At 55.8% G+C, this 27181-nt stretch overlaps 1 protein-coding gene across 1 annotated transcript in view; it reads left to right on the forward strand.

Annotated features, from left to right (window-relative positions):
• Window positions 1–23035, forward strand: part of SYNGR1 (synaptogyrin 1) — a 46579-nt gene extending 23544 nt beyond the window's left edge. The window contains exons 4-6 of the mRNA XM_023728917.1: window positions 15758–16075; window positions 17766–17911; window positions 22475–23035. Coding sequence (XP_023584685.1) covers window positions 15758–16075; window positions 17766–17911; window positions 22475–22696 — 686 coding nt within the window. The 3' untranslated portion in view covers window positions 22697–23035. The remainder of the gene's footprint in view (window positions 1–15757; window positions 16076–17765; window positions 17912–22474) is intronic.
• The last annotated feature ends 4146 nt before the right edge of the window (window positions 23036–27181 follow it).

Here is a 27181-nt window from a genome sequence, read left to right on the forward strand (position 1 = left end):
GGGGGGTGGGGGAGTGATGTCTGGAAGAAAGGTTCCCTCCCCACTTCGAGGAGCAGAGAGGCCCTTCTAGACCCCCAGTCTAGTGGGGGGCAGGCCTCCTCCCATGCCCGAGGGCAGAGTAGGGTCCCTGTTGAGACCTAGGGGTGAGGGAGATGGGACAGAGGCAGTGGACACAGACCGGAAGGGTTCAGATGGCCTGGGCAGCACCCTAGGGAAAGAAGGCCAGCTGGGGAGGGGTGCCTGGGGCTCCCTGGGATTGGCTGGCCATTTCTCCCTGACACTCTCACCAAAGGGTCTGCCTCTACAGGCCTGGGCCCTTTCCTGGTGGGGCCAGACCAGAGGGGCCTGGATTGGGGACTGCTGGGCAGCAGCACTGTTAACAGACCCCAGGGGCCTAAGGCTAAGGCCAGATGTGACCTCGGGAAGCTCAAGCTCCCTCCTTTCCTGGGTTGTCAGGACCATATTAGGGTCTGGGTGGGTGGGACGACTTGGGTGTTTATTTCTGGCCTCCCAGAGAGGAAAGGAGCTACTTTCCATTGTCGAAAAACATTCAAACCTCCTCCTCGTGGGCCAGGCAGGGCAACCACGGGTAAACCCTTCCTTCTCAGATGCCCCAGATGGAGAGCCCTTTGAGGACAGGGAAGCTGCATCCTGTTAGTCATTATGTCCCCAGGGCCTGGCACCCCGGGCATGTCCATGAGAGTTCGTGGCACTGAATTCATCATCTCTGCCAGTCTCTGACTCCCCAGAGACGACAACAAGCCTGTGGCAAAGGTGGGAGCCTGGGGGTACCTGCCCAATCAGTTGGGCTGTTGCTGTGCACAGCTCCCTTCTGACAGCCCTGGGACACTGGCTCTGTGGGGGTCGTGGGTGGGGGTCTGCCCTTGGCCTGTGATGACTTCATTAGCAAAGCTTGAGGGAAGGCTGCCCCCAGTGAAGGCGACGTGACTCAGACACAGCCCTGCAGGGGAGTGAGCCAGGTACCCCTATAATGGCAGCTCAGGGCAGAGGTGAACTGGGCAGGCAGACGCCTGGAGAGCATGGAGAGGGGTCTCCTGCTGTGGGAACCAGAGAAGCTTGGAGGTCATACTGGGCCTGAAAGGTGCAGAGAGTTTATGAGTGTGGACCTCTGGGCAGGAGAGGCTTCCGGGCAGGAGGGAGGGAAGGTAACTGACTGAGCAGCCGCTGATGCCAGGTTCATTCATGGCTGTTACCCAGCTAGTTCCCCCAACGGCCTGCTTTACACTTGAGGAAACTGAGGCTTGAGGATCCTAGAGGCTATGAGGATCATAGAAGTAATACCTGCGGATTATTGGGAAATATAAAAGTCACCTGTGATCCCACCGCTTGGAGAGGGCGATGCCTCCTTCCAGTCTCTGTCCTGTGTGGTACGCCCAGATGTTAACACAGGGGGAGTGTGCAGTGGCGGCGCTGACAGCCTGCTCTTTGCCCTCATGTTCCCTTGAATGCCTGTGGCAAGGTTCACCGTGGAGTTAACAAAGCCTCAACTCATCCTGGGGACCCTCTCAGTCTGGGCAAACTGGGCAACTGTCACTGTCTCCAGGGCCCCTCCTGTGCCGAGTCCCCTGGAGGGCCCAGCAGTGTGCCCATGGCCTCCTGATTTTCTTTCTGTTATTTTTCCTGAAGAGGGCCCCCATACTGTAAACACTTCAGGGGCTCCCCAGCCTGGCTCCACCCTGTACTCTGAGCCCCTGAGCTTGGCTGAGGGTTCGAGGTGGTTCTCAGCACTGCTGCTGGTCACCCCTAGGCCCAGCTGGGGCAGATGCGTCCTCCTGGGGGTCTTTTCAGCCCCTTTCTGCCTTTGTTCCCTGAGCTGGGCCTGGCCAGACCTGGCAGGGTGATTATAGGTAAAGGTAGAGGGGGAGCTGGTGAGCCCTCTGGCAGTTCCAACTTGGGCTCTTCCTGCCCTGGGCTGGGAGTGGGCGAGCTCAGAGCTGCTGCTGCCTGACCTGGGTTGGGGGGAGATGGGGCTGTGCAGGCTAGGGGTGGTGCAAGAAATGGACTTCCACTCCTGGCACCTCCAGGTACCAGCCATCACCTTCGGCAAGTGTCCCCCACCCCACCCGTGCCTCAGTCTCCCCATCTGAACGAGGAAATTGGGTCAGGTCAGAGGCTCCCTGTGGCTAGAACTGTAGCCAGTCAGTGACTCATTTCTTTGTTCTGAAGCCAGATGGAAAGATGGAGTTGCAGCATGAGGCACATTGATTTGATAGAAAGGGCCACCTTTTACTTGGCATTTATATTCATACCTTCTGGGGGCTGAAATAACCTAAGGGAAAGATCTTGGTACTGGTAGATGAGAGGTTTTGTTTAACGCTCTGTCTTGGCAAAATAAAACGTTTGAAGTCTTGCCGTTTTCAGAGTTGATCTCTAAGGGTCCTTGGCTGTAACATCCCCTAATTCTGTAAGTAGGGTGGGTATCATTGCCCCCGTTTTAAAGATGGCAAAAGTAAGGCTCAGCCTGAAGAAGTGACTTGTCTGCTGCTTAAGGTTCAGGACTATCAGAGCCGCAGTTTGAACCCAGGCGCCACCGTCAGTGTACTCTTTATGGCTTCCTTGGCTGGGCTGTGGTGGTACAAGGGGGTGCCTTGGAGGGGTGGCTTTACACCCCATCTTCATCAGCCTCCTCCCCCATCATCATAAGTGCACAGTAAGAGCTGAGCTTGCTTTGCAAATGCAGCAGCTTCAAGACAAGACCCCTCGTGCCGCCCTCCCATGCAGATTGCCACACTGGAGCCGTCTCTGTATAGAAATTCTGGAGCCCACTGCAGCAGGTGAGGGGGCCCCATGGGAGACAGAGGGTCTCTGAAGTTTGCTCATTCATTCCCCGATTACCAAGTCCCTGCTCAGTGCCAGGCTCTGCGTCCCTTCTGAAGAGGCTCAGTTCAGGGAGAACAGTTGAGTCAGCAGCCACCATTCGGGGGCTTGGGACTCTCCTAGAGGAAAGTCTGGGGGTGGTAGCTATATCTGTCAGGAGGGCCATGGAGGGCTTCCAGGGGGAGGTGACTCCTGAGCTGGGTTCTGATCAAGAATTGGGTGACACATTGTGGGTAGAGGGAACAGCATGTGCAAATACATGGAGGCATGAGGCTAGAGTGAGTTGTTGGTGACCACGGTGTGTGAGTGAGGGTGATGGGTCGAGAGGCTGGAGGGACAGGTGGAGGATGGCCCAGAATGACAGACTCATGAGCTGGACTTCACCTGAGGGCAGTGGAGAGCCACAGGGAGGGGTTTTGAGCAGGGAAGAGGTGTGTTGGATTGAAGGTGCATATCCTGGCAGGAGGTGTGTGGCCATGTCCAGCCTGTCCTTTCGGAGCACCTGGCATGGCCTGTCACTTACATGGAAGTGGATTCGTGGTCCTCCTCCATGGCCCATCACTGGGCATTTCTCACTGACAGCCCTGGAATCTTCCTCGCCTCATGCCTGCCTGTGGCAAACTCCTCCACTGGTCCATCTCTCTGGGGTCCAGGGTGGGGTCGGCTGCACAGGAGACCTTCAGGGGGTGTTGGCTGATACATTTCTGCCATGGTCTTGGGCATTTCTGTGTGTACGGGGGCAGCCCGGGCCTTGGTGAGCCTGAGAGAGCCTGGTGTTTGACATCAAAAGCAGAACCACCAGAGCAGGACCTTGGAAAATCTAAGCCTCCGTTTTCCCATCTGTAAAATGGGATTGAGGTGCCAGGGTTTTGGGGAGGATTCAAAGATTTGTGGAAGGCCTGCTGTGTGTCTGCTGTGGTGGTGGCAAGGCCCCCCTGGACACTCATGAAGTGGGTTTTGTTACCCCACTTTAGATGAGAAGCCAAGGGTCAGAGTTCACTGGAGTTGCTGGGATCAGAGCCAGTGGCTGATTGCAAGGACGTGGTGGTCCTGCCTCGGGGAGTCCCCAGCCACATGTTGGAGTCCCGTGTGACCTGCTGGCTTGTGCAAAGCTGGCCTGTGCAAAGCCTGAGCCTGGGGAAGAAAGAACAAAGGCTGGGGAGGAGAGAGGAGACAAGGCCACGAGGAGGTGGGAGGGAGGAAGTGGAGAGAGAACAGATGGCAGGGCAGGCAGAAGGAGCGTGCTTGGCGCCCAGACCGGAAGAACCAGCTGTCTGGGCAGGAGGAGAGGCAGAGCGAGTGTTGGACTGGAGAGGTCCGAGGCCAAGTTCTGCACCCCTCTGGCTCTGACTGGCTGTGTGACTTGAGCAAGATGCCAGTGCTTTCTGGGCCTCAGTTTCACCATCTGTTAAATGGGCAAGGAAGGGACAGTCAGACTGGGCTCGTTCCCAACATTTCCACCCTCAGTGAACCCTATTCTTTCTCCCAATGGATTCCAGACTGGACATGCTTAGACTAGTCCATCTTTAAGGAAGTAGTGCCAAGAACCACCCCTTCCCCCAATGCTTTGTGGGGATTCTGGAGCACAGGGTGGCCTGGGCTCCAGGCCCACATATGTGAACAGAGCAGAGTGTCAGCAGAGCCTGACAGGGCAGCTATCGTGTGTTTTGGGGAGCCTTCTTCCAGAGATGGAGTTTTGCTCCACTCCCCTCAGCTCTGCTGGGGAGGAAGGCACGGGTGATGGGCCGCTCATCTCTGGGGATGTGAGGGAAGGGGTGGCTGTTTGTCTGGGGCAGCGCTCCAGTTCAGACCCAGGTTGTTTAGACCGTGTTTACCCCAACAAGCTAGCACTCCTCAAAGAACTCGGGGTCCAGGGTTGTGAGGACCTGGCCTGTATCCGAGTCCTTAGTCACCTCTCGAATGTCCTGTCATGTTTTTATAAATCACACAGAATCCTGGCCTACTCACAAGGACCCTGCTTCCCCACAGTCTTCCCTGTTGGGCTGGTTTTCCCTCAGACCCTTCCATCTGCCAGGCCTGGAGGTGAGGTAGGGGCCTCCTGGCTCCTTCCAGAACATTCCTCCCCATCATTGCACCTCATGCCAGCCCTCTGCCAGCCAGTTCCCTTCATCATAGGCCAGCCTGGGTCATATTCCCTGCTCCTTGAAGATGCCACCCCCTGTTCTGGCATCTGCTCCCTCCAGCACCATGCCTGCCGTATCTTGGCCACTTCAGTGCCCACTTGGATGATCCTTCTCTCCCCATGCCTCTCACCTCCTTGACCTCCCCTTCACCCACAAGTTTGTCTTCGCCTGCTTCAGCCATTCTTCCAGGATCTGTGGTTGTTGTTAGCTGCCATCGGGTCGGCCCCCAACTCATGGCGACCCGAGGCACAGTGGAAAGAAACGCTGCCTAGTCCGGCGCCATCCCAGTGATCAGTTGCGGATTAGACTGTTGTGATCCATAGGGTTTCCACTGACTGATTTTTAAAAGATCACCAGGCCTTTCTTCCCCAGTCTGTCTTAGTCTGGAAGCTCTGCTGAAATCTGTTCGGCATCATAGCAACATGCAGCACACAAGCCACCACTGACAGACAGGTGGTAGCTGCAGATGAGGTGCATTGGCTGGGAATCGAACCTGGGTCTCCCATATGGAAGGCAAGTAGCTATGTGCACCCCCTAATCGTCATTTCAGGTGTTGCTCACCCCAGCCTTCCTGTCCTTCCAGCTCTCTCCCTTTCCCACCTGGCTTCCAGCAGTCCTTCAGCCTGGAACCCCTGAGCTGTTGAACCTCTCACTGTGTACTGGCCCTTGCCGTCCCACCTTCTCCAGCTTGGATTTCCTGTCATCCCAATTATCCCAGCTCCCAGCCCTTCTCGGGGTTGTCACAATCACCTGGCAAAACCTCAGCTCTCACACCTTCCCCCGCCCCCTGGGCTCTCCCTCCTATCTGGTGGCCGTGGAGAGCCTCGCCACGGCCACCAGACCTCTCGCCAGCCAAGGACACAGACCCAGCAGTTCTCTCTCCCCCACCCTCCGTTTCACCCTCTCTGCGGCATTTCCCAGTTAGCATACAAATGTGTGTTATTCTCCATCTTAGAAAAAGTTTCCCTTGGCCCGTCTCTCTTCTTGTTTAGAAGAGTTATTATCTGTATTCACTGTCTCCAATTTTCTCCTCTACTTTCTCACATGTCTCCCCACCGCTAACCCTACTGCTCCCCAACTTGGCCATCTTGTCAGGATCATCTGTGACTTTCCTGTTGCCAAACCCCAGGCCTATTCTTGTGAATTCTCCACAGCATTTCGCAGGGAGCAAGGGGTTTACGTGTCTTCCCATTGAGTCAGACAGCCGCAGGACACGGGCAACCCCTTGTCCCTTCTCTGCTGTACCCAGTGAGCCATGCTAGGCACCTGGCCCTTGTGATGGCACACAGTCTAGTGGAGGTACGTGCAGTGGAGAAACAGGGAGGGGAGCACAAGGCCTGCAGAAGAGGGAACCCCAGTGAGAGCTCAGGGACAAAGGGTGACACTGAATTGAGATGAGAGAGTGGGAGGAGCCAGCCAGGTGGAAAAGGGGTGGGAATTCCAGGCAGAAGGAACAGCATGGGCAAAGGCAGAAAAGCATGAGAGAGCAGTGACTGTGGCTGTTGCCCTGCTGGGCGGTGAGCTCTGGAGGGTGGGCCATGTCTGTTGCATCACTCCATATCCCCAGTGCTGTGACAGTCCCTGGCGTCTAGTAAGGGCTCCACATGTGGGTGAAGGAGATGGTGAACTGCACAGCTCTACCCTCTTCTACCCACCATCCTCATTCAGGTCTCCTACACAGCCTTCAAGGCCCCAAACATCACCTCCTCTGTGAAGTCTTCCTGGATTGCCCCCCAGCTCGCTCTCCTCCCCACTTCCCTTGTGCTCTGTATGAATAGCTCTAAGAACCCTCAGAACCAGGGGGCTTTTCCCCCTTTGTATCTTTCTTCTCCTCTAGAAGGTGAAGGAAAGCCCAGGACTGGGTTATCTCTGAAGACCTGGAATTTCCAGGAGATAGTGAACAGTGTCAGGCATGTAGGGAGTGGCAGGGCAGAGGGAAGCCTTGAAGGAGGAAGAGCGGACAGAGCTGGGTAGTTAACCCTGCCCTTCTTACCAGCTGAGGGACCTCATGGAACCTCGGTTTCCCAGTCTGTAAAATGGGCATAGCAGTGCCTATTCACACGGCTGCTGGGAAGGTACATGAGGCCCCGCCTATGAAGGGCTCAGGCTACGCTTGGTGGTATTTGCAACCCTTTTGGAGTGTGTGGAATTGCTTTCCCTGCTCCCTTCCACCCCCCTTGCTCGGGAAAGGTGAGGTGACAGGACCAGGGGTGAAGAAGGACTTGGGGTGTGAAAGGCTGCAGGGAGTGGGAGTCCAGATACCTCTGCCACTGACTTGTGACCCTGGGCCAGTCAGGTGGCCCTTCCCTGGTCTCAGTTTCCCCATTTCTGTGAGGCTTCAGGGCCCCTTTATGGTTGTACAGCTGTGTATGGTGACAATGGGGACAGTCTGTGGAGAGAAACAGGTGCCTTCCGATCACCCAGGCAAAGTCTCTGTACCTCAGAGACAGGGGTCTGCTCACTCAGGCCCCTGCCCAGCTGTGCCCACTCCCCACCCCCACCACTAAGAAGATGGGCGGACAGCTTGCAGGAAGATTACAGTCTAATCCCCAGCAGGTCACTTCCAAGGCCACAAAGCAGGGGCACCAGTCAGGGAGGAGAGAAGGGGCCCCGGGAGTCCCACCCACCCTATTCTCTGAGGGAGGCTCTTCTGGAAGCTGAGCCACTACCCCAGCGCTGTCATGCGCCCATGCGTTGACTTTGGCCATTTTCCTCACATGACTGTGGTGTGGGGGGCAGGTCCCTGGTTCCTGTGAAGGGGGGACCCCTTGGCAGCCTGACTCATCCCTCAAAAGCACAGCCGCTCCTTTCTTCACTCAGCTTTTCCCAGGGCCCAGGAAGCAGGAGAGGGGACTGTGGTGGGAACACTGGCAGGAAGGCAGGGTTCAGCTTATGGTGAGGGAGAGGACTCAGCAGCCCCTTGTTAGGTAGTGAGCTCCCCGTGGCCCAGGGTGTGCAAGCAGAGGTGCCAACCAGGGATGCTGAGGAGGGAATGCTCCTTTCTCCTGGCTCATGCTGCCTGTGTCTCTGCCCATCCTACCAAGCTTGCTGTCTACTCCCCTCAAAGCCTTCTCTGATCCTCCTTCTGCGTCTGGAAGAGGGACAGATATCCAACAACTGAGCCAATAAATAGGAGAAGTTTTCCATAATAATAACGTTATAATGCAAGTGCAGTGGGGCATTGGGCTACCCCGTGAGTGGGGGAAGAATACTTTAGCTGGAAATCTGTCTGGAGGGCTTCTCTGAGGAGGTATCATTTGCGTGGAGACTTGCATGCAAATGGAACCAGCTTTAAGAAAGGGTGTTCCCAGAAGGATCGACAAGTGCAAAGGCCCTGAAGCAGGAATGAGAGGAGTGGTGGAAGGAGCGGTGAGTCTGAGAGGAAGGGGGTGCCATGGGGTTGCTGTGGGTAAGGGTTTTTCCTGTGGTTAGGGGTGGGGAGGAGCAATTGGAGGGTTTGGAGCAGGAAGGTGATATAACCTGACTTAGGTTTAAAGGAATCATTCAGGCTGCAGCGAAGGGGACAGTGCAGGGGACAGAACAGACACACAGACTGTTTAGGAGGCTGCTGCCATTGCCCAGGCCAGAGGTGACAGTGGCCTGGACCAGGGAGAGGGACGTGGAGTGATTTGAGAGTTATTTGAGAGAGGTTGAAGCAGCACTCCCAACTGCCAAATTGGATGAGGGAACAGTAAGCAGGAGTCAGGGACAAGCCCAGGTTTAGGGGTCTGAGAAGCTGGGTGGGAGCCGATGGGCAGGCGAATAAGTGGTGGGGCCTGAGGTCGCTGAGGAGGCCGGGAGAGGCTGGAAGCTCAAACAGTAGGACCTCTGAGCCATCCTGGGAGGAAGGACTTTATCCTCAGCCAGGGGATGGACTGGTGAGATTTGGGGCTCCCCCTGGCTGCCACCTGGAGATGGCTTAGAGGCCAGGAGGCCCAGGAGGAGGCCGGAGAGAAGGCTGTGGCCCCCTGGGTGTGAACAATGGCCGAGGCCAAGGAGTGGAGCCGTTGAGCAGGCAGGTGTGGGGAGAGACAGGGGACTCCTCCCAGCCGCCTGGCTTAGGAACAGATGCCCCTGTACAGGGGAGATAGAGGGTGTGGTTTGCAGTTGGGAGGATAGGAGGGCTGAGGGCTCCAGATGTTATCTCCCCACAAGCTTATCTGGGAAAAAGTCAGCGTTTGCCTAAAGATGTTTGAAGTCAGGCATCTTGGAAGTTCCCAGGGGAACGACAGTGTCCTCTGCCACTCATACCACCACCCCAGCTGAAGAGTGGGGGCCCTGGCCTCAGGCCTCATTACCCACTGCCCAGCAGTGAGTGCCTGGCATGCCCAAGTCAGCTCCACCTGTTCCTCAACTAAAGCAACCCAGCCCCTTCATGCACTGGGGATGGTGACCCAGGGCTCTGGACTTCTGGGCTGGGTTGCTGTAGAGGGCCAGCAGGCATCCCTCCTTGGTCTCATGCTGATCCTAGCATTCAGGATTCTGGAATTTTTTTAAGGCACATGGTCTAGAATGGGGCTGGAGCAGGGCAGGCCTGGGCAGGAGGCCCAGGGCACCTGCTTACCTGTGGGGGCCTGGCCAGAGACCCTCTGTGAAATGCTGTGTGGGTTTTTTTTTTTTTTTTTTTCATTTTTCTATTTTAATTGTTTAGATTTTAATAGACTTTTCTTTGTTTTATTTTTATAAAAAAATTGTACAGAAAGTACAGAGCCCTTTTTTTAGGCTTAGTTTCTCTTCAGAGGCTTAGTGAGGCAACAGGAGATCGTATGTGTAGGGCACTTTGAACAGGGCCACTGTTCCTGTCAGGCCCTGAGGAGGCTGCGGCAGCTCCCCGCCCAGAACTCCCAGTCTTGTGGGGAGACAGACACTTAAATAAATCCCATTGAGATCTGTGAGCAAAGGTCGGAGTGGGAGAGAGTGACTGGGGAGCAGGGTGTCCCCAAGGGCAGCTAGGAGTCACCACACCCGAGCAGGGTTTTGAAGGGTGAAGAGAGTTTGCTCCAATTTAAAGGATGAAGAAGGTAGGGAAGGGCATTCTGGGAGATGGAATCAGCAGGTGCAAAATTATGGGGCATCAAGCAGCTGTGGATGTGCCAACCCCAGGCCCTTCAGGGTGATCGAATAGGGTGGAGTGAGGCAGGGTGTAGTCACAGAGGGCTTTGTAGTTCTGGGGTCTCTGTTTCTGTGTGTCTCCGAATCCAGTAACCCAAGATCCTGAAACTCCGAGGTTCTAAGATTCCTTCCCAAATGTTTTCCTGAGTTTGACGTGGTTCTACACCAAGCGCCATCTGGAATCGGTTTTCACAAAGACCCAGGATTGGATTCTAGAGAGGGTGAGGAAAACAAACAGGCTTGGCCTGTTTACCTTGGCGCTTTTTTAGCGTGAGGGAAGGAGGGCATTGTTCCTGGGCCTGCTGGTGATCGGTGGCCTCCACGTGTCCTCCTCAGGTGGCCACCCTCCTTTCCCTCCTGTCTCACGGCCTCCCTTCCCGCAGCGGACTGACCCTCTTGTTGGCTGAATTGCCTCATCCTCGGTGGCCAGTGTAGAATTTCATTCTGGTTTAATTTCCGGTTCTCCAGTGGCTCCTCGTGGCTGCTCTGCGTGTCCCTTGCTGTCCCTGCGGATCCAGCCTTATCAGATCACCCATGGAGGTCGCCTGGCACAGTTCGCTGGCTTTGGAGCCAGAGAGATGCAGGCTTGAGTCTTGACTTCACCTCTCACCAGCTGCGTGACCTGGGGCAGGTCCTTGGAACACTGGGTGCCTCGGTTTCCTGACTGTAAAATGGGAATAAGAATATCAATCTTGTGAGATTTAGAGCATATACAGTAAAACCTATGAAAGGCAGAAACCTGTCAGAGAAGGAAAACTAAAATATTTTCCACTAATATAAAGCAATAGAAAAGTGGTGACTGCACCTTGTCAAAGGTGGAAAACTTGCGAGACCCGGAAAAACAAAGTAGTCCCATCTGGTTCCGGCTGTCAGAGATTTCAGTGCACGTGGTAGGTCCTGAGTGGGTCCCCCTTCCTCCCACCACTTGCTGTGAGTAGATGAGATGCAGAAGCCTAAGGCCTGTCCCCTGCTTTTGGAGGGGTTCCTGCTTGGACTGGGAAGACAGTGGCTAAGTGTATCCTGGAGGGGGTTTGGAGACCGCCAGGAAGTTGCTGTGTGACCCTGATGACGTTCCTTCCTTTCCAGGAGCTTTGTTTTCTCCATCTGTAAGGTCTCAGGCCTGGTCCAGGTGAGGCTGTCCTGCTGGCCCAGCCCCTTGGCCCCCTGGGGACACGGCAGCTTCAGGCAAGCGCCTCTGTTCCCTTTATCGTCTGCCTGCTGAGCATCGCCCGCCCTGGCTGCCTACCTGTCCACACCTTAGAGATGACTCCCTCCCTGCCCGCTCCCCCCAGGTCTTAGGAAGCCACAGCCCTCCAGGGCTTCTCGACTCCCCACGTTGGATCTGTCAGCAGATCCTGACAGATGCAGCATGGCACCCCTTCTCGCCATCTCCACCGCCTCCCCGCCCCAGCCCGCTGCACCGCCCGCCTGAGTGTTGCAGTTGTGGCTGGCTGGTCTCCGCCTCCACCTTTATCCCTACAGTCTTTTCTCTCCACACAGCCGCTATGATCCTTTCCAAACTTAAGTCAGATCAAGTCACTCACTGCTCTGAAGCCTGCAGTGGCTCCCAAACTCACTCAGTGAAGTTCAAGTCCTCACCCTAACTGTCCAGCCCCTCGGGGCCAGCCACGTTGGCCTGCATGATGCTCTCAAACACACTGAGCTTATTTGTACCCCAGGGCCTTTGCACTTGTGGCCCCTTGTGCCTGGAACATTGTCTCTCAGATATCCTCATGGTTCCAGTGCCTCACTTGAGTTGGGCATCTGCTCAAAGGTCACTTCATCACAGGCTGTCCCTCGCCACCTGGCCCCTCCCCTTGCAACACCATATCATTCATGACACTCGTCATGACTTATGTACATATTTGTCTCCCTCTGTGAGAACAGAGGCCTTCCTCAGCCTCAGCATGGACCTGACCCACACTGGGTGCTTAGTAAACATGGTTGAATGAATCAATAACTGCATGTCATGCCCCAATTTTTTGGCCCCTGCGATGGGGCCTCCCTAGAAGCTTAGGCTGTGTCCAAGGGGGGTGAGGGGGCCACTGAAGTGACCCTTGTGCTGTAGGGCGGGGGCAGATGGGAGGGGGCAGGACCAGGAGGAGAGGGCCGTGGCCCATGGAGTCAGATCTCATCACACCTCTGCCCACCTGCCCCTGTGGCTTCCCACTGCACTTAAACTCAAGGTCCCCACCACAGCCCCCCCGGGCCCTACGTGGCCCTGTCCCCCCTCCCCCATGCCTCTCCAGCCCCAGTTCCCTAGGTCACTGCTACAGCCATTCCTTCCTGTCCCTGCCATGCAAAACCTATTCCCACCTCCAGTCTTTGCACTTTCTGTTCCTCTGCCTGGAACTTGCTTCCCTCCGATTTTTGCACAGCTGGCTCCTCCCCGTCTCAGTTCAAAGGGTGCCTTCCCTGACCACCGTGGCCTCCCTCACAGCGTTTCACAGTGTCTGTCATCGCCGTAATTGTCTGCTTCACGTGTTTAATGTCAGCCTAGCATCTTTGGGTGCTTACTACGTGCTGTGTGCTGTTCACAGTTTAGGTGTCTTGTTACCCCCACTTTAGAGATGAGGAAACTGAGGCTCAGAGAGGTTAAGTCACTTGCCCAAGGTCCACCAGCTGGTCAAGCAACCAAGCTGAGATTCAGCCAGCCCAGGTGATCTGACCCCAAGCCCAGGCTCCTGCCCGCCTCACTGCTGCCCCCTAGATCGCCAGCTCCCCCACAGCAGGGTCTCCTCAGTCTAAGTTACTGCCCAGCCAGGCCAGTGCCAGACGCTGAGAAGCCTTTGACCTGTGATGAATGCCTGCCCAAGGCTCCTATCCCCTGGAGCCTGGGGTGGAGGGGACGGTGTGGGGGGAAAAGGGGGCAGCAGAAGTGGCAGCACCAGCAGTGGGAGCTGGAGCGAAGCTGCCTCCTCCCTCGCAGCCCCTGGGACCCCGCCATCTGGTCCGTCCGAGGATGTTTTCATCTTGCTCTGTTTCTAGCACTTTCCTCTTAGCCTCTCCAAGACCTCTCTGCTTCTCTCCCCCAAGAAGGCCCAGACGTTAATGGCTCCTCCTCTGCTGTCCCCAAGGCCCGAACTTCCGCCCACTGCCTCCCTCCCACGCTGGCCTCCTCCTGGCCTTTTCTGTTTTAGAAGGAGAGTCCATCTCGTGGCAGTGGCGTCTCTGCTATTCCCGGGGAACATGTGTCTGTTCAGGAAGTATAGCTCACCAGGGGCCTTCCTGGTAGTGTTCTTTCTTTCCTAGGGCTGTCAGGAGAAGGAAAGTAACCCCTCCTAAGCTCCTATTGGAGCCCTGGTGGCACAGTGGTTACGAGCTCGGCTGCTAACCGAAAGGCTGGCAGTTCAAACCCACCTCAGGAGAAAGATGTGGCAGTCTGCTTCCGTAAAGATTTACAGCCTTGGAAACCCTATGGGGCAGTTCTACTCTGTCCTGTAAGGTTGCTATGGGTCGGAGTCCACTTGATGGCAGGGGTTTGGTTTGGTTAAGGTCCTGCTGGGGCCAATGGTGGTTCAGTGGTAGAATTCTTATCTTCCATGCAGGAGACCTGGGTTCGACTGCCAGTCAACGCCGCTCATGTGCAGCTACCCCCCATCTGTCAGCGGAGGTTTGCGTGTTGCTATGATGCTAAACATGTGTCAGTGGAGCTTCCAGACTAAGACAGACTAGGAAGAAGGGCCTGGTGATCTACTTCCAAAAATCAGCCAGTGAAAACCCTATGGATCACAGTAGTCTGATTCACAACTAATCGTGGGGATGGCGTCATGAGTCAGGGGCCGACTAAGAGCAACAAGCTCCTACTGTGCACTGCTCTGCTGTGGGGTTTTTTCTGTTTGCCATTGAGTCAGCTTTGATTCATGGTGACCCCATGTGTGTCAGAGTAGTTCTTTCAGAAAAGAATTGTGAGCCAATCCTCCCATTAAACGTAGACTTACTGATTTCGTATGTATTACTACTGTACCAGTATATTCCGTACATTATAAAATCTATGTAAAGTATAGGCATTTTAAAAAGATATGATAAAAATAATATAGTAAAACCTGCAAAAGCCAGAACCTATGTAAGGCAGAAACGTGTCAGAGAAGGAAAATTCAAATATTTTCCACTAGAACAAGCAATGGAAAAGTGGTAAGGCTGCGCCCTGTCAAAGGTGGAAAACTTGCGAGACCCGGAAAAACAAGGCAGTCCTGTTGATTTCTGGCATTCACAGGTTTCATTGTATTAATAGTGCTACTCGTATTTTTTTTTTTTTTAATTGTGCTTTAAGTAAAAGTTTGCGGAGCAAATTAGTTTCTCACTAAACAATTAATACACATATTGTTTTGTGATATCGGTTTGTGACTTAAAACAACACACATTTATTATCCCATAGTTTCTGTGGGTCAGGAGTCTGGGTGCAGCTTAGCAGGGTGCCATTGCCTCAAGGCCTCTCACAGGCTGCAGTCAAGGTGTTGCAGGGGGTCGGGGGGCTGAGGTCTCATCTGAAGGCTCAGCTGAGGGTGGATTCACATTCACGCTCACTAATTTGGTTGTGGGCAGGATTCCATTCCTTGCAGGCTGTTGGACTGAGGGGCTTAGTTCCTGCTGGCTATTGGCTGAGGCCTCCCTCAGTTCCTTGCCACATGGGCCTCTTCATAAACCAGTTGCTGTCAAGTCAGTTCTGACTCATGGCAACCCCATGCGTGTCAGAGTAGAACTGAGCTCCATAGGGTTTTCAATGGCTGATTTTTTTGGAAGTAGGTCACCAGGCCTTTCTTTAAAGGTGCCTCTGGGTGGACTTGAAACCAGCTGATCTCCATCGGAGGGAACAAGTGAAAGGGAGCAAGAGAAGGCAAGCAAGATGGAAGCCACAGTCTTTTTGTAACCTAATCTTAAATGCCATCCCATCACTTTTGCCATATTCTGTTTGTTAGAAGCAAGTCACTAGGTCTAGCCGTCACTCGGAGGGAGGGATCTACACAGGAACTTGAACGTCTTAGTTTTCTAGTGCTGCTGTAACAGAAGTACCCTAAGTGGGTGGTATTTCACGAACATAAATTTATTTTTTCACAGTTTGTTGTTGTCGTTGTGTGCCGTCGAGTCTTACTGCAGTCAGGGTAGTCTGTAATCGGCAGGATTGTGACAGGTGTTCTTTTTCACTCATCATTCCTTTCACTTTCTGACACCTCAGTGGTCCAGGCAACAGGGAAGGGTGGAACCAGACAGGGCCTGAGACCCCAGAACAGCTCACAGGAGCACAAGATGGGGCTGGATGTGTGCCAGCATTTAGAGGGGTCGGCCTGGGAGGTTGGGGCAGGTTCGCCAGGAGGGCTCTGGACCCCTTGTTCTGGGAGGCCAGGTCCAGCCCTCAGGAACCTTGGTGTCAGGGTCCAGCCCCTCAGGAACAGAGCCCACAACTGGAAAACCTCTCCGGACCTAGCTGAGTGTGTGTTGGGGGTGGGGGGGTGGGGGGGTGGAGCACATCTGTTTTTGGAGGGCCTCAGTTCCCACAACTGAGGGAGGAAGTGATTGACCGCCCCCGCATACTATGTGACTCCAAGCAAGTTGCCCTCCCTCTCTGGGCCTCCCCTCTGAAACGCCTACTTGTGGTTGACCTCGGTGAAGAGACTCAGGGGCAGGTACCAGGCCAGGGGTGTTGGTGCCTCCCACTCCCCCAGGGCTGGTACTGGCTGGGGGCTGGGACCGGGCTGGGCCCTGCCTAGATCTCACACCTGCTTCCACCTCGCAGGTCTTCTCCATCGTGGTGTTTGGCTCCATTGTGAATGAGGGCTACCTCAACAGCCCCGACGAGGCTGAGGAGGGCAAGGAGTTCTGCATCTACAACCGCAACCCCAATGCCTGCAGCTACGGTGTGACTGTGGGTGTGCTGGCCTTTCTCACCTGCCTGCTCTACCTGGCCCTGGATGTGTACTTCCCACAGATCAGCAGTGTCAAGGATCGAAAGAAGGCCGTCCTGTCGGACATTGGTGTCTCGGGTGAGCCCCTGCCCCACCCCTCAGCGTGAGGTAGTCTGCAGAGGACCGCCTGCCCATGATCTGCTGATCCTTGCTCACACCTGTGAGGCAGCTGTGCCTTCTCCCTGTTTTACAGATGAAGAAACTAAGGCACAGGCGGGTGAAGGGACAGACTCAGGGCCACATGGCTGGCAACAGGCAGCAGGGAACGGTGGAACCATGACAAGACAGGAGACCCCAGAATAGCCCCTGGGGAGGGAAGGGGAGTGCACACTGGGTCTGGGCTTGTGCCACGTCCAGAGATGTTACCTTTTGTTTCCATAGCCTCTTCTATGCCCCTGCCTGGTAGGGTCCTGTGAGAACTAAGCAAGGTGGTGATTGTATGGCCCTGGCACACAGCCAGACCTGGGGGATCAGTCAGGACCTGGGGCTCGGGAGCCGAGATGACCTGCCGACTTTTGCCCTCCAGAAATGGCCTTTGGCTGGGTGTCCTGACCTCTGCCCCCACAAGCTCCAGGACTCTGATCGGTGGATGCTTGGGCAGGGGGTGGAAGGGCCAGGACTTGGGTCTCCAGCTGGGACCTCCCCTCATTTCCAGGTCTGGGGCTTTCAGGATGAGCCTGACTGACAGCAGGCAGTGAGGCCTCGGCTTCCCCAATCCCAGTGAGCACCCCCTCAGGTCACGTTGCTCCTCAGCACCTGGGCGAACACTGAGTTTCTTGCAGCCCTGTTGCCAGGTGCTGGGACAAGCCTGGTGGGGGGGCAGGGTCTCTGCTTGCTCCTTCCAGAAGGACAGAGCAGAACCCAAAGCTGTTTCTGGAAAATTATTCTCTCTACAGACCAGAGTCCCTCCTGCCTGACATGGTGGGGTTGAGTGTGTTATGTTCCCATATTTGGCATAGAATTGTTTTCTTGGGCTCAGTCTTCCACCCTCTCTGGGCCTCAATCTCTTGTTTCTAGTTCAAAGGGCTTAGACTGAAGTCATAGTCCCATGACGCCCCAGGGGCCCCGGGAGTGCCTCTAGGAGGTGGGCTGGGCTCTAGGCGCCCCCCACCCTTGGCCCATGCACACTTCATGCTGAGTAGCTCTGGTTCTGGCTGGGCAGGCCTTGGTCACTCACAGGAAGACCAGAGGCTCCTACTACTACCCACCCGTACCTCAGCTCCCAGAAGACTCTGCACTAAACTTGAGGTCTTGGTGAGGCTACAAGTCAGTAGTCACGGCTCAGACCCACCCAGGTTGAGCTACCCCTTTGCCCCAGCCTCATCACCCCTCTCCCCTATTTCCTCGGGAGATTGCAGTAGGGCAGGGTTGGGGAGAAGCGGGGGAGCTCCTCCCTGGAGAGCTGTGGGCCCTGGGCCTGGACAGGGGGACCAAGTCAGGGTTTGCTGGGAGACGAAAGCTGGCCTCAGCTGACTGACTTCTCTCTCTCTCTCATACCCTGTGTCTCCCTCCTTCCTCCCTGCTCACTGCCTGCCCTCCCTGGCCCTCATCCGTCTTCTCCCTGTGGTCTCCCCACTCTGCACCTCACTCATTTCTTGGTTCTCACTGCCCCTTCCCTTTGTTCCTCCTTCCCCCCCAACCTTTGACCTCTTCTTTTGGGGGTGGGGTAACGTGGGAGACCACTCTGAACGTCTCGTTCCTCGGCCCCCCCTTCTCTCCCTGCTCACCCCCTCTCTGCATGTACATGTGGTCCTGCGGACGCCCCCAGCCTTCTGGGCCTTCCTCTGGTTCGTGGGCTTCTGCTTCCTGGCCAACCAGTGGCAGGTCTCCAAGCCCAAGGACAACCCGCTGAACGAAGGGACTGACGCGGCCCGGGCGGCCATCACCTTCTCCTTCTTCTCCATCTTCACTTGGGTGAGTGCAGCCACCCACCGAGCCACACTCATCTGCTCCTAGTCGAGCCCCCTGGGCCGGTGGCCTTTCAGCATAGCAAGGATTGGCATCTGTTTGCCCTTGCACCTTTCTCAGTCTACTTGCTTCTGCAATGGGCAGCGCAGTGCTTCCTCCCTGGGGAAGGAGACCACTGCCATGGCCATCGAGGGCAGTCGCTTGGTGACAGCAGACCCTCACTTTGGTACAAAGCAGCCTTCCTGTGGGCCATGGACGCCCTCAACCACTCTGGGTGGTTGGTATTTATTATCCCCTTTTACAGACAAGAAAGCTGAGGCCTAGACAGGAAGCTGAGGCCTTCAAAGATTCCAGGCTGGGAAGGAGCCCGGGCCTGGAGTCAGGAAACCTGGACCACATCCTGGGCTGCCCCTAATTCTCCAGGCCTCAATATTCCCATCTGTAAATTGGGGGCTTCGATTTGGGTATGTATGCAGGGGGTCATAAACTCAGATGCCCACAGGGCCAGGCAGGATGTGAGGATGGGTGAGGCAGGCCAGTGGCATGGGCTTGCCCGTCCAAAAAGGGCACCCTTTGCTTGGCTCCTGGTGCCCGCAGGAATGGGGACCCCCATGGCCAGAGAAGCCAGAAATCTGAATTGTTAGGTGAAGTCTGATCTTTACACATTGGCCATTTATTCAAGTTAAAAACAGTAATGTGAGGGCCTGCAGCCTGACTGCAAGGCTGGCCCCTCCCTCTCACTGGTTCTAGCCAATCTCCTTGTCTTTCTTCTTCTCGCCCAAACTCTGGCCTGCAGAGATCTGGGGTCACTCAATTCCAGGCCCTCCCTTCCCGCAAGGACATCCCTTGGTCCTTGGCCCAGCCTTCTACAAGGAGGGGGCCTCGGCCCTCCATGAAGCTGCGATACAGCCAGCTCTCCCTGCTCCCCTATCCTCCTGAGCCCACCCTGGGGTGACTTCTTCCTCTTCAAGGCTCCCTGTATATCCATTTTCCTTGGTGTCCCCCGCTTCCATATTGGGAGCTAAAGTATAGAGGGGCCTGTGGTTCAGTCCCTGGCAGGCCAGCTGTGATCACTTTAGCCCCTGATGCCCTCAAGGCTGGGTAGGAAAAACCAGATGACTCCAGGGGGTCTCAGGCCAGAGAAGGTGCCCGGAGTGGGGACCACCCAGCCCTACAGGGAGGAGTTTGGGAGCTGTGCACACTGAGATGAGGGCAGGGAGGCTCACGGAGGCTGGTGGATGATTAGACACCAGCATTTCCAGGAGTGAGCCTGAAGGTCCTTGACTGACAGGCCCCTGCCCCACCTGCTGAAGCCAGCCTCCTACTGGCACCTCTGCTGGCCTCACCTCCACTCTCTCCTGGCAGAGCCTGACCGCAGCCCTCGCCGTGCGGAGATTCAAGGACCTTACCTTCCAGGAGGAGTACAACACGCTGTTCCCCACCTCGGCACAGCCGTAGGCCTCTGGGCTTGTAGGAGCAGGAGCCCTGTGTCACGCCTCGTGGCCAGGTTGCAGGGGCAGCCTAGTGCCTGGAATGCATTTACCCCCAGAGGGCCAAACAGCCAGGACGCCAGGGCTGGAGGGCCGGCTTGAGGAGCCGGGTCATACTGACCACTCACTCACTCATTCATCACCTCCTTTGTGTGTTCTTAGTGTGTTCGTTCACTCAGTAAACATTTATTGAGCAGCTGGCTTGTGCCTAGTGGTGAATCAGACGGGGTCCACGGCCCAGGAGCCCATGGGCTGTTAAGGGGTCGGAGGTGGCTCCACACACGGGCTGCCAGGGGTATTGAAGGTCCGAGGGGCTGAGATATGGACACTGACGACCCATCCCGTGGCCGTGGCATGAAGGATGGTCTTCACAGTCCCCGTGGAGACTGGCTGCCAAGGGAAGCCTGGCCTAGGAAGTCAGAGGGCCCCAGCCTGCTCTGCTCTTGTGTGCTGTGTGACCCTGGGCAAACCTCTGCACCTCTCTGAGCCTCAGTCCACATCCTGTAGGGGGTGATAATGGTGATGACGGTGAGGATGAAACAAAGCCCGGCACAGGGTTTGGCACAGGAATGCTCAATAAATGTAAGCTCTTTTGTTCATTCATTCATTTATTCATTCTCTCTGGGGAGTCAGGGGTAGCTATATAACCTCTACTTTGGGGATGATTCTCATGTGGGGAATCTTTGCTCTTCCAGAGGCCTCTGGCCCCCAATTCTACACAGGTCCCCTCCTTGGGACCCTCAGCTGCCTGAGCAGGAACCTATGCATACCTCTGCTCTCTGCAGGAGTCGAGGAGGTAGTGGAGCAGAAACAGGCCCCCAAAGCAACTCCTCAGCCTTGCTAGGGGCTGAGCACACAGGCAGTGAGCTTCCCAGCACTGGAAGCATACAAGCACAGACTGCTTGCTGCACAGTGGAGATGCTGCAGAGAGTATACCTGCTCTGTGGGTAGCAGGAGCAGGGACCCACCAGATCCCTGGGCTCTGAGCAGAACACCCAGCCTCCCCTTGGCACTGCAGCCCAGCAGGGGCTCATGTCCCTCTTTTCCTCCTGTCTGGTGGCCCCTTGAGCTAGTTGGCCAAGGTGGGCCTTGACTTAGCGGGGGCTGAGGAGTGACCACAAGGACAGCACTAGGTGCCGGTAGCCAGAGGCCTTTCCCTGGCAGGGTCCACAGAGGTCTGCCTCCTGCAGGAAAGCAGCCTGGACAATGAAGCCAGGGAGCTCTGGGAAAAGTGAGTCTGCAGACCTTTCATTCATTCCCTAACTGCCCTTGTGGGCTTGCCAATGGCTCAGGGTGCCTAAGACGTGGCCTCTGCCCAGGGGAGCTCACTGCCTCCCCTGCTTCTCAAGGCTCCAGTATCTGAGCCCTCACCAGCCAGGACCTCATACCAACCAAAAACACCAAACTCGTTGCCGTCGAGTCGATTCTGACTCACAGCGGCCCTATAGGACAAGGTAGAACTGCCCCATAGGGTTTCCAAGGAGTACCTGGTAGATTCGAACTGCCGACCTTTTGGTTAGCAGCCAAACTCTTAACCACTACACCACCAGGGTTTCCCTCATACCAACATAGCGGAAAAACCCAAGGGGGCTGCACTAATTTCCTGCAGCCCGACTTCTTCAGGCCTGGTCTGCTTTTCCCAGGCTCCAACACTTGGCTTTAAATAGCCACTTCCCAGAAAGGGCTGCCCCTCAGCACTTTCTTAAATCAGCACAAATAAAAAACTAATGCCTAGTCACTGGGCTTCTGGAACTTTCTGGAATGAAACACCAAGCACTCTTCTCTCCATAGCTTTTATCAGGTGACCCTTGGGGGTTCCTGATTAACTTGGTGCCTTGTCAGGAGATTGATCAGTGGGGGCAGGACCCCCACATCCAGGTCTGGACTCTGGCACAGACTGCCGTGGGTCCCACCCTCTAGGCCTCAGTCTCCCCAGCCCCAAAACGGGGTGGGTAGGGCATCAGCATTTTCCCATCACAGGCGGGTTTCATTGGGCTGGAATGCTTCCTGGGGAAGGCTGTGATTGTGAACCTATAAACTCTGTAATGATTCTTATTGACGAAGGTCACTTGCTCCCTAGCTCAGTGTGGTCAGTGCCATTGTCCTCAATAACAATGTAATTGCTTTTATCAAAAAAGAATTTCCTAATTATGCATGGATGCTAGAGACAAGTCTTTCCCAAACTGAGTTCCATGAAACAATGGTGTCTGTGGTTGGAGAAGGTTGGCTAATGGTGCTTGCCATAGTTTCCCCCTTTGGAGATTCCCAGCATGCACTAAGTAGCCAAGGCTCTGACAAGTCCGGTGGTTCTGCAAACTATTTCACTCTGTTTAACTCAACTTCCCAAACTTCTTTGACCAAGTGTTTTGGTTAGAATTAGATTTAGTCACAAGTGATGGAAATTCCAAATCACGGTGACTTAAACGAGGCCTTGGTCTGGCGAGGCAGCCCAGGGCTGACCTAGCGGCTCCAGAAGTCTTCAGTGACACAGGCCTCTTCCATCTCTACAATTTGGCCTGTGTCTTCGTGGTCCAGTGTGGCAACTAGAGCTCCAGCCATCACAGCCGCATTCCAGGCATCAGGTTGGAGGATGAAATGAAGAACATGGGTGCCCCATTGGCCAGAGCTTAGTCACATGACCATGCCTGGCTGCAAGAGAGGCAGAGAAGAATGGCTTTTAGGAGATGCGAACAGTTCTGTGTCCCACCGAGAAATTCTTTTTCTCCATTCTGCGTAACACCCCTGAGAACACAGCTTGAGAAGGATACTGCAGGCCTTTGGGCCATTTTAAGACTCCACAGTGGAGGGTCTAGACTTTTTGGTGGCGCATAGTGACCACTGGGATTGGGGGGCATTGGAGGGTGACTGCTGAGGCTCTTTCTGGCTGGTCAGTGTGTCTGGTCCCCTGGCGAGTGTTGCAAGGATGGCCTTCTTTGTCCTTGGTCCAGCTTGGTTCTTTGAGGATCTTTAACCCTGTATTGCCTCTGTCCTGTGAACTGTCACTAACCCAGTATTCTTGTCTGTCTCTCCCCTAACCATCCCCACCCGCCTGTCCTTGTCCCTGCCGGCCCTTCCCCAGGTGGGCCAGGCTGTGCTGGCCTTCCAGCGGTACCAGATTGGCGCCGACTCAGCCCTCTTCTCCCAGGACTACATGGACCCCAGCCAGGACTCCAGCATGCCTTACGCCCCCTACGTGGAGCCCAGCGCTGGGCCAGACCCTGCCGGCATGGGCGGCACCTACCAGCAGCCAGCCAACGCCTTCGACACCGAGCCCCAGGGCTACCAGTCACAGGGCTACTGAGCCTCAGTGACCGCCTGCCCCTGCCTGCCCCTGCCCCACCTACCCCAAGCCCCTCCCTCCACAGCCAGCTCCCTGCTCCCGCCCAGGCCGCCCTGCCCAGTGCCTCCTTAGCCTCGGAGTTGTCACACTGAGTTCCAGCGGGGCTCAGGGTGGGGTGCAGGCAGCAAGGTGTTGGGGAGGTGTCTGTGTGTGTACAAGTATGTCCAAGGGCATGTGCCCAGCAGGGGCTTGGAGGGTGGTGACTAGGGGTGCTTGCATTCATTCATTGCATCACTGAGCATTCAGTGAGCACCTACTGTGTCAGGCCTGTGCTTGGTACACAGGTGATGAAGGAGGCAGAAGTGGTCCCAGATGGGGGAAGATGAGGAGGAGGTGCCATGGGCACCAGAGATGAGAACGAGGCGAATGACAGACCTGGGAGAGCTAGAGGGGTGTGCTGGGACGGTTTGGCTATGTTGCAGGGCAAGTGCGAATACCCACGGGACACGGGCTGTCACCTGCAGAGCCTTCTCGATTCTCAGCAGTCCTGCTAGGAGAGTTAGGGGCTTCCCTAGTCTATGATAGGGGAGGAAACTGAGGCCCGGGGAAGTCAGGGTCACTCGCCTGGGGTCACTCAGGCAGCCAGTGAGGGCCAAGACTGCACAGCCCCTGCTCTGCCTGTCCTCCCCACCCCAAGTCTGGGGCTGCGCTGCTCCATGTAACGTCATTTTGGAAGGCCTCAGGGGCCTCAGCCCCGTAAGACACCCTGACTGCTGACTGCTGCAAGCAAGGACCTGTCCCGCCCCAGCTGGGGCAGCCTTGCCTCCGGGCCCCCTTCCCACATCCCCAGTGGCCCCTCCCGGCCCTTGGCCTTCCTCCCAAGGTGGTGGAACTGAGAGTCCCCCCTTGGCTCCTTCCTTTTCCTGTGTGTTGCTCCTTGCTCTGCATGTCCCATGGGAAGCTCGTTCCCAGGAGCTCAGGGGACCCCCCCCCCCCGCCACTTTGCGGCCTTTGAAGGGCTGAGCACTGTCCCTGCATCTGGGCTGGCGTTCTGAGTACAGGGCCTGGATGGCTGAGGAGGCCCAGGAGGAGGGAGGGGCTGGCCCAAGAGCACCGCGAGTGACGCCCAGCCCTCCAGCAGGTGACCCAGTTCCCCACCTTTGTGACCTCCCAGGAAACAGAACCTGCTCTGGAACGTTGTTACTTCTGGGGGCTGGCTCCTGGTGGGGGCAGAGTGCAGAGCACTGGGGCTTTGGACCAGCCAGGCCAGCACAGGCCTCTGTGTCCCCAGCTGCAAGCTGCTGCTGTGGGGATACGTGGCCCCTGGGATGACATAGGTGGGAGCTCCTGTACATAGTAGCCTTGGGGGAGGCCGTGGATGCAGGGGAGAAGGCAGCAGGAGTCCCCAAGGGCACAAAGAGGACTGTGGGGGCCCGCGGGGGCAGGCAGGGATTCTTGCACAGGTGGGCACTTAACTGAGCCTTAGGGGACGGGGAGACCTGGAACAGGTGCAGAGGGGCGTGAGGGAGCAGTGTGGCCAGGCCTGGGAGAGGCCTGGGGCCCATCCTCCTGTCTGCCCAGTATCCACACCTGTCTCCAGAGCGCTTGGGGCTGCTGATTGAGACCTGTGAGGAGATCACAAGGGATTGTGGGTTGGGCATGGTGCTGGCTATTTCCACCACCATCCCCCTATCCTCCCTTCACAAGAACCCAGAGAGGCAGGTAATACTCACCTGCTCATTCATTCAGGAGACCGTTATCGGGCACCTGTGCTGGGTGCTGGGTGCTGGGCATGGTCTCTGCCCTCATGGAGTCTGTGAGGGAAGATGAGCGCTAAACAACTGTACAACAGTCCATTGTAGGTGTACATGCTGTCCAGGTGCACTGCGGGGCCGAGCTCCCTTGAGGACAGCCCTAGGGATGGGCAGGAGTTAACGCAGCACTGAGGGAAGAAGGGACATCCTGGGCAGAGAAGTAGCATTGCATCCCCATTTCACAGGAGGGGAAGCTGAAGCCGAGGGAGCGTGAGTTAGTGGTGGAGCATGTGTCTGAACTCAGGTCTGTTCGAGGCCCGAGGACAGCAGGGACAGTACAGGGCCTCAGACAGCCAAGTGACCTCTGGTTGTTTCTGACTTCCGTTTCCTAAGTCTGGGGAAGGAGCTCTGTCCATGGTTCTCCGTCTCCCGGTGGCCCAAGGGGACCCAGATGGGACTGGGTGCTGCCAGCCTCAGCAGTGGAGTCTGAACCAGACCAGAGGTTTCTGAAGCCGCTGAGGGTGTGAGTGGGCGTGAATGTTGCTGGCAGGGTGCGGGTCTGTGCCCACCTGCAGGAGGCTGTGCAAGCCCCCTTGCTCATTCCCCACCACAAGCCTCCCCTGCCCATGGGCATGAGGAGACCCCAGGGTGCTGCCCACCTGCTGCTTCTGGGGCACCAACCAGCTGCTTGCGGATCACGCCTTCTGCAGGCCTCAGTTGCTTCTCCTGTGTAATGGGGTAATGATGTAATGGGGCCATAGGGCAGGGTACCCGTTAAGCTTCACCCAGTCCCTGAGTGTTTATTACAGACCCTCCTGCTCCGCCCCCCCCCAGACTGGAAAAGGCTATAAGATCTCCCCCCTGCAAGGAGTGGACTGGCACCAAGTCATAAGCGTCCCCCAGTCTTCTTGGGGTACAGCCCAGATGCCGTCCCCACATGCTCCCACCGTCGGGCTGGGCACTGGCAGGGTTGTGGTGGAGATAAAAGCACACAGAGAGGGCAAGAGATGTCTGAGGGCACGCAGCGCAGTGCAGCAGGTGGGGGCAGGGTTTGGATGAGATCCAGGGCTCCTGACTGCTCTTCTGGGAGGTTAATGGAGGACACTCCCCGGAACCTCAAGCTCAGAGCCTACGCTCATGGGCAGCGGTACCCCCTCTTTCCTCCCACTGCCCGTTCTGCCAATCTCTTGCTCCCAAGCCTTTCCCTGGAGAAGCACCCCTGCACCCTGGCCCTGCAGAGTTTGGGTCTCTTCCCCCTCCATCCCCCCACCAAGCACAAGAGAGGGCCCGGGACACCCGGGTTCCACACAGAAAGGACCCTTAGGGACTATGGAGTCTGGGTGCAGGACAATGACTTGTCCAAGGTCACAGTACAGAGCTGGGGGGTTGGGAACCAGGTCTCCTGCCTTCCAGGTTGACACTCTTCTCACTCACAGTGTAGCCCCTTGTTCAGCTCTGCTGGGGGTGTAACCATTGAGAGACTAATTCCCAGGGGACCAGTATTGGTTCCCCACTCCATGCTTCCCTGGTGATTCTTGATCTTCAAAGACTTGGGGGCTCCAACCTTCCCCCATGTAAAAAGAGCCCTGACTTGTTACTCCTTGGGGACCCTCCCAACCTTAATCCAAGACCCCTTTGATTCTCCAAGGAGCACGAAGGGGGCACACCCCTTCCAGGAGTTTATGGGAGGTTGGACTGGTCCAGCCATCTCCCAACGCTGCCGCTGACTGACACCCCATCCCCGGGTGTCCATAGCCCTTATCTGGGTGCCCCGGCCCTTCCTGCAGCGTTACTGCCTGTGTATAGTATAAATATATATATTTTCTATATATATAAGATGTATAATATAAGTCTCCACAAATATATCTCTGTGTGTGTGCGGTGAAGGGCGGTCCCACCCAGACCCCTACTCTAGACTCCCCCACCGCCTAATGCAGTCTCTCAAGAGTGAATCCAGTGGCCCCGTGGCACCCTCGTCCATGACATCCATCCATTTGTGGTGAACCAAGTGAAGGTGGTGACTTCTGGTGACATACTAATAAAGTGAAGACCCTCAAAACCCACTGGGGGATTGCAGGTGTGTCCTGGTGTGTCTCTTTTCTTTGTGAGTGTGGCTTGGAATTGTCCATCCCCAATGTCTTCCCTGACCTGGACCATATTTCATTTGCTTGTTATTGTTTAGTAAGTTTTTAATTACACCAAAAAGACCTATAAAAACACTTTTTTAGAAAATAAAATCATTACATTTGAAGCCAAAGCCCCCAGCACACATACTGACACCATGACCATTCCCTGGCCTGGCCCCTTCCTCAATCCCCAGAGGTAACCAGGATTAGGAGCTTGGCCTGTTTCCTTCCAGGCCATATCCATGCTCATACATACGTAAGTGTACAGGACCTGTTCTTAGTTTGTAACTCTGGGCTGACGTAGTATTTATCCAGAGCCTTTAAATGCCAGACACTGCTAAGTCCCAGAAATTCAACATCGAACAAGATGGACACAGTCCCTACCCTCGCCTATCCAGGGAGGTGGATCTTAAACAAACATACAAGTAAAAATAGAAGTTGTAATAAGGGCTGGGGTGGGGCAAGAGAGAATGTCAGAAGATAGGATTTAGGCCACGGGCTCAGAGCCTGCCAGCCCTCGGATCAAACGGGTTAGGCGGCAAGCGGTGCGCTGGTGAACCTTCTAGAGAGGAACCGGAACTCAGAGGTTCCCGGACAGTGAGGAGCTTGGGAGTGGCAAAGTGCGC

This window comes from Trichechus manatus, unplaced genomic scaffold (genome assembly GCF_000243295.1).
Source record: "Trichechus manatus latirostris isolate Lorelei unplaced genomic scaffold, TriManLat1.0 scaffold00027, whole genome shotgun sequence".
Taxonomy (NCBI): domain Eukaryota; kingdom Metazoa; phylum Chordata; class Mammalia; order Sirenia; family Trichechidae; genus Trichechus; species Trichechus manatus.